This window comes from Triticum urartu, chromosome 6 (assembly GCF_003073215.2).
Source record: "Triticum urartu cultivar G1812 chromosome 6, Tu2.1, whole genome shotgun sequence".
Taxonomy (NCBI): domain Eukaryota; kingdom Viridiplantae; phylum Streptophyta; class Magnoliopsida; order Poales; family Poaceae; genus Triticum; species Triticum urartu.
Genome location: NC_053027.1, coordinates 248,982,606 through 248,990,033, shown reverse-complemented (window position 1 = coordinate 248,990,033; position 7,428 = coordinate 248,982,606). Strand labels below are relative to the sequence as shown.

At 48.0% G+C, this 7,428-nt stretch overlaps 1 protein-coding gene across 1 annotated transcript; it reads right to left on the bottom strand.

Moving 5' to 3' along the window:
* Positions 1-2,893: 2,893 nt before the first annotated feature.
* Positions 2,894-3,578, bottom strand: LOC125516235 (probable glutathione S-transferase GSTU6). The gene has a single exon (XM_048681711.1). The coding sequence runs from the start codon at positions 3,479-3,481 to the stop codon at positions 2,894-2,896; it is 588 nt and encodes a 195-aa protein (XP_048537668.1). The 5' UTR covers positions 3,482-3,578.
* Between the last annotated feature and the right edge of the window lie 3,850 nt (positions 3,579-7,428).

Below are 7,428 nucleotides of genomic sequence, written 5' to 3'. Positions count from 1 at the left end.
ATTATCATGAACAAGGAAATATAATAATAACCAATTTATTATTGCCTCTAGGGCATATTTCCAACAGTCTCCCACTTGCACTAGAGTCAATAATCTAGTTCACATCGCCATGTGATTAATACTCACAGGTCACATCGCCATGTGACCAACATCCAAGAGTCTACTAGACTCAATGATCTAGTTCACATCACTATGTGATAAACACTCAAAGAGTTCTGGGTTGGATCATGTTATGCTTGTGAGAGAGGTTGTAGTCAACGGGTCTTGCCCTATTCAGATCCCTATGTATTTCGCAAAACTTTATATCGTAGATGCTGCTACCACGTTCCACTTGGAGCTATTCCAAATTATTGCTTCATTATACGTTTCTGGTATCTCTAATCAGAGCTATCCGGATAGGTGTTAAGCTTGCATCGACGTAACTCTTTACGTCGAACTCTTTATCACCTCCATAACCGAGAAACATTTCCTTATTCCTCTAAGGATAATTTTGACCGCTATCTGGTGATTTACTCCTAGATCACCTTTGTACCCTCCTTCCAGACATGTGGCAAGGCACACATCAGGTGCGGTACTTCAGCATGGCATACCGTATAGAGCCTATGATAAAAGCATAGGGGACGACCTTCGTCCTTTCTCTTTCTTCTGCCGTGGTCAAACTCTGAGTCTTACTCAACTTCACACCTTACAACTCAGGTAAGAACCCCTTCTTTGACTGATCTATTTTGAACTCCTTCAAAAACATGTCAAGGTGTGCGTTCCTTGAAAGTACCATCAGGCGTCTTGATCCATCTCAATAGATCTTGATGCCCAATATGTAAGCAGCTTTATCCAGGTCTTCCTTTGAAAAACACTCTTCAAACAACCGTTTATGCTTTCCAGAAATTCTACATTATTTCGAATCAACAATATGTCATCCACATATACTTATCAGAAATGTTGTAGTGCTCCCACTCACTTTCTTGTAAATACAAGTTTCTAGCAAACATTGTATAAACCTAAAAGCTTTGATCACTCCATCAAAACATATATTCCGATTCCGAGATGCTTGCTCTAGTCCATAGAAGGATTGCTGGAGCCAGCATACCTTTTAGCATCTTAGGATCGACAAAACCTTTTATTGTATCACATACAACTTTTCTTACGAAAACTGGTAAGAAAACTTGTTTTGACATCCATCTGTAAGATTTCATAATCGAAAAATACAGCTAATGCTATCATGATTCCGACAGACTTAAGCATCGCTACGGGTGAGAAATTCTCATCGTAGTCAACTCCTTGAACTTGTGAAAAGATTCTTTCCCACAAGTCGAGCTTCATAGACGGTAACATTACCGCCCACGTCCGTCTTCTTCTTAAAGATCCATTTATCTCAATGGCCTGCCGATCATCGGGCAAGTCCACCAAAGTCCATACTTTGTTCTAATACATGGATCCTATTTCGGATTTCATGGCTTCTAACCATTTGTCGGAATACGGGCCCACCATCGCTTCTCCATAGTTCGTAGGTTCATTGTTGTCTAACAACATGATATCTAAGACAGGATTACCGTACCACTCAGGAGTAGTACATATCCTTGTCGACCTACGAGGTTCGATAGCAACTTGATCCGAAGCTTCATGATCACTATCATTGACTTCCTATTCAACAAATGTAGGCTCCACAGAAAACATCTTTCTATGTTGCATCACTCTCTGGTTGAGGTAAAGGTTCGACAACCTCATCAAGTTCTATCTTCCTCCCACTCAATTCTTTCGAGAGAAACTCCTTGAGAAAGGACCCGTTCTTAGCGACAAACAATTTGCCCTCGGATCTGAGATAGAAGGTATACCCAACTGTCACCTGTGGGTATCCTATGAAGATGTGTTTGTCCGCTTTGGGTTCGAGCTTCTCCGGCTGAAGCCTTAAGCATCGCAGCCCCAAACATTAAGAAACGACAACTTTGTTTTCTTGCCAAACCAATGTTCATATGATGTCGTCTCAACGGACTTAGATGGTGTCCTATCTAAAGTGAATGCAGTTGTCTCTAACGCATAACCTCAAAATGAAAACGGTAGATTGGTAAGAGACATCATAGATCGCACCATATCTCATAGGGTTCGATTACGACGTCCGGACACACCATTACCTTGTGGTGTTCCAGGTGGCTTCAACTGTGAAACAATTCCACAATGTCTTAAGTGATTGCCAAACTCATAACTCAGAAAATCCCCTTTTGATCAGATCGTAGGAACATGATCTTATTGTTATGATGATTCTTAACTTCACTCTGAAATCGCTTGAACTTTTCAAACATTTCAGACTTGTGCTTCATTAAGTAGATATACCTATATCTACCCAAATCTTCAGTGAAGATGAGAAAATAGCGATATCCACCGCACGCTTCAATTCTCAAAAATAAATGATCATTTAATTGCATACTTAGGAGACTGGAGACTGGAGGAGGGGACGACATGAGGACCGTCGGCCACGATGAACATACAAAATATTCTCAAAAGACATGAACATGATGTAGATTCTCCCATTGTTCTATTGTAACATTTTATAATGCTGTACTATACTCCTGAACAAGTTAGTGGGTTGCTCAGCCACAACTTTACAAATATAAATGGTCATTTTATTGCATACTGGACAGATCACAATGCAGAAAAGTAAAATTTAAAAATCTTTAATAATAAGTAAACTAATTTAAAAAAATTATTGACCACCTTTATAGACAAACAAAACCCAACTCGAGGCCAAGCGAATCAAGAAACTCCTCCGAGCTTGCCACTAAATTATTACTTGGTAGCCGCAGCAGCAGCCCACATAGCCCGCAGCTTCCCGGCGTGCTCAACCATACTCTTCATGGGCGGGGCCGCCTCCTTCCCTGCCTCCGTCTGCTCGAACCTCTCAGCAGGTGGCCAAGCGCGGAGTCTTGCTGGCGTCGATGACCGTCACGCCGAACATCTCTCGCAACGCCTTGAACCAGAAGAGGTTGCACCTGAGCGCAAGGTCGAGGTACCCGACGGAGTCGCCGGCGAAGAAGTCCTTCCCACCAGAGCATTGGACGAGGGCGTCCTCCATGGGCCCGACCACCGCGAGCGCGTCCTCGAGCTTCTCGGTTCTGTCCTCCTCCGTGGCGGCACGTAAGATGCTTATCCATGCGGGGAACAGCTTGTCATCAATGTAGGCGGCCCAGAAGCGGGCTACGGCGCGGCCGTAATGGTCGGCAGGGAGGAGCGAGGCGCCGTCAGCCCAGACCTCGTCGACGTACTCGACGATGGCGAGCGACTCGCAGACGGGCCTGCCGGCGTGGATGAGCACGGGGACCTTCTTGAGCACCGGGTTGGTGGCGAGGAGGAGCTCACCCTTGTCGAACAGGTCCTGCTCCAGGTACTGGTAGCTCACGCCCTTGAGGTGCAGCGCCATTCGCACGCGGACCGCGAACGGGCTCACCGCCGCGCCCAGCAGCTTGACGTCGTCTCCTTCGCCGGCCATCGTCTTGGATCGATCTCTTCCTATTTGCCGCTTGTAAACTACTCCTATTTCCTCTACTGCGTACTTGTGTGCTCTCTTAAGCCTCAAGCCCTTGATTCTCAATTTGCAAGTGTGCGTACATAGCTTCGTTCTCGTTGTTTATATAGCGCAGATCAAGCCGAGCAGTTGTTGGACGAGAAGCTACTAGAGCCATGGGAATTGTGTTGGGTGGGTGGGTGCACGGCCATGCGCATCACCCTTGACGTACGCAGCATGCACTGAAAGAGTCAACTCAGAGTATCTCAGGATTTCTCAGCAACCCCTAAAGTAAGGTTAACTAGCTTGGCGTCACATGTGACGCTTCGGTGCTGGGTGATCTTTGTGTGGCACTCTTGGTCTCTTGCTGTGTCGGCCTTCTGTATCGACGAGACTCAATTCACCCGGAGACTCTGTCACCGAGAGAAGACCACGACGACATCTTCTAGAAAATAAAGGCAACCGCAAATGTCGTCGCCATGGGCGCCAAAGTGCAAAGGTTTTGCTCGGCAGCTCACCATGACACCATGAGATACCCAGACCAGTCTCAGCGAGAACCGCCCTACATTTCAGGATCTGGGCAACACCACTTCAAGGACAAAAAATGTGCCCGAACCACCCACCTCTACGCCCCTCGCCATCCAGACAACAAAGTAGCTTGGCCACCCACTATCATCATGGGGCCTGCCAGAAGCCACCACACCGACCGCCATCCGACCCCCCCCCCCCCCCCCCCCCCGCATCCATGCCCCGAGTCACCGCCAACCGTCGACTTCACAATGCACAACCACAGTGGAAGGAACAAAAGGCACCTCCTTCCGCTCCTAGCCCGGCATCAGCCACATGGCCTGAGTGCCCCCCCCCTCCTCACCCCCGTCGCAAGTCTTCACATGTTTTTGTATCTTATGATTCCTAATTACTCAACATCTCTTTATAACAAACCCTATTAAGGGCATCTCGAAAGCTGACCCCCTAAACCAAATGTCGTGTCCATCCGCAGATCAGTGCGGACTAGTCTACTGACACTAGTATAGGAGCTGGCCATCCAAAGCTAGCCGCATACATTTCAAAGCGGATGTCAACAAACCGGACAAAATTCATGCAACCGGATGATTTTCATCTAAACCGGAGCATATTCATTAAACTTTCGACATTTTTCATTAAAAAGGGACTGGACCTAAACCTAGCCTCTAGTGGCACCGTCCTCCATGTCCCATCCTTGTTGTTCCCTTCTGGCGATCACCAAGTTCATCTCGTCGTCTTTATGAGCGGCGGGGATGAGACCCGTGAAGTGAAGGTCTGGTCGCCAGCGAGGAAGATGACATGAGAGATGGACCGGCCCATTTGGGACTCAAGGGCATGCTGCCGCCCATGCCCCTACTCATCCTCGTCCGAATCCGTGATTTGTCTGTTGTTGGTGGACGTGAGGTCCACGATGGATGTGGATGGGCCGACACGCTCGCCGTCCAACCGAAGCCCACAAAAGTTCAGTGGCGAAGCGTTGGACACGCAACTGGCGGCATTTTCGTCCGCGATCGCCTGCGCCGCCTCCTCATCGGACTGAGCGTGCACGGCCTTGTAGAGCGCCCGCTGCTCAAAGACGAATGTGGGGTTCGCTATGACCATGGCCACCAGGCCTTCGTCGCTCGCGTGCTCGCCGTAGATTTGGCCCTCTGCCAGCCGGTGCTTCTTGAGAAGGAACATGTTGTAACATTGCTCCTCTTGCGCTTGCCGAAATGCCAACCTAGGCACCGGCGCGGGCTGCTCCTCCGCCATGGCGGCATTGAAGTGTGCATGTCCCTGCTCCATGATAAAGCCATCATGGAACGGTGCAGGCAACGACGTCGAGTTGTCGTCCAAGTCTGTCTCCATCATGGGGTCGTCATCGTCGCAGACCTCTAGCGAGCTGCCTTGGATGTCATCCTCTGCTTGCCTAGCATGACGGCCCACCCAGCAGCCGCAAGGGCGGCCACCTCGAGGTTCTGCTCCGCTGAGAGGCTCTCCCACAATGTGTTCCTGCTCGCGGTCATGGCAGATATGTTGCACGGGAGGAGGATGTAGATCGGACTTGGTGTGTGTTGCTTTGAGCCGGGAGTGGCTGCCTTTAAAAGCGCATGCCAGCGATGCCAAGCGCCCGGGTGTGTTAATGCGAGGGCACCGGAGTTCGTTTCTCGGTCGAGGTGTCTGTTTAATGGCGGCAAACGGACAAACGAACATTGAACAGACGAGGTAGATATTCGTCTCGTTTTGTCTAGTAGCGTCTCTCTGATATTGAACAGGCAAGGATACCAGGGACGTGACGTGGGCGGCGCCCTAGGCCAGCGAGCCCGCTTCAATGCCATTGCCAGTTAGAGGTCACGTCTGCTCTGGAGCAGCATGAATGCTGGCTGACCTCTTCGGACAGGAAAGGGCGCGGGTGAGGGAGAGGGTTTTGGTGTGCGAGAGTTGTCGGACCGGAGGCCTACAAAGCCCCTCCCCCTTGTTTCCTTCTGGTTTACGGGAAAAATGACGTCTAGACGGCCGAGCGGATGGACCACGCGGTCCGGACCATTGGAGATACCCTAACCTTTCCAACAAAAATTATGAACTTATCCCAACATTAAGAAAGTTCGGCATCATCACATAATTATTTCCATCAAAATTTAAAGAGCCTCTACGATTTTTTTTTGATAAAGGACGTTTTTATTATCTTAAAATATAGCATCAAATGAATAGAAAGCATTATGAGAAAAAACTAACAAGAAATAAAATAGTCGCAATAGTGTTGGCGCGAAGGTGTTGGGTCTAACCGTCGGGGGAGCTAGCTAACGATAAAGACACGATGAAAGAGAGCAAAGATAGCCATGGCCCGTGTCATCCTTTTTTGGTGGATGGACTGCATGAAACTATTCGCAATTTATAAAGAGCACGCATTTGTCATATTGCACAATGGTCAGACCTTGGATTTCTGGTCTGACACTTGGGATGGTGTCTCCAAGAGTGAGATATGGCCACATCTTCATTCTTTTGCTCTCAAGGAAAATATTTCCATTGCTGAACTGTTTCAAAAGATGATTTAACAGCTCTCTTCCAACTGCGTCTGTGAGTCTGTCTGAGGACGCATATGCGCAATTTCAAGAATTGGAGAATTTTATTCAAGACCTCCAACTCACTTCAGAGGAAGATCAACGGCAAATACCTATGGGTTCTGCTCACTACATGGTCTCCAAGGTTTATAGGTTTCTTACTCCTACGACTGCAGTTCTCCTAGTGGTCAGGTGGTTATGGAAAACATGCTGCCAACTTAAACACAAGATTTTCTTTGGGACTGTCTAATTGACATCTGACTGTTTTTCAATTGAAAAACAGTCAATTTTTCTGACCAATCAACACATTACACTTGTACTACCAGGAAAATCACCAGAAAGCAAAAAAACGAACCTCTAAACGGGTCGGGTAAGCATCTCGCCCGTTCGACCTGGACAAATAAACCCCCTCCTCATCAGGGACCACAACCAACTTGCAACCCACGCAAAGGCCAAACCCCCCTCCCCCTCAAGCACTGGAAACAGATCTCACCTCCACAAATACACACCCCTCCCCCTCACCTAACAGATCTGGGAGGCGCCCATGGGAAAAGGAGAGGCGGCCATGGCACAGCGGGGAGGGGGAGAAGAAAGAAGAACAAACACAAAATTGGGAGAGGAGCATCTCCCTGATGAGGAGCAGCAGGGAGATCAACAACACAATCCACAGGTCAGCAAAACACACCAACTCCTCACCATCATCTCCCTTCACCTCTTGCATGAACAAAAACTGAAGGAATTTCCTTCACCTACAAGGGAGATAGATCAACATTCAGAAACATTCAACAACCTAGTTCAAATTTCCAGTGTAAAATCCTAGAAAATTACAGTGCAAAACACCATGTAACTTTCAGTGAAAACAAGTAG

Coding starts and splice junctions, on each gene's coding strand:
- LOC125516235 (XM_048681711.1), bottom strand. CDS start 3,481: ATGGCCGGCGAAGGAGACGACGTCAAGCTGCTGGGCGCGGCGGTGAGC.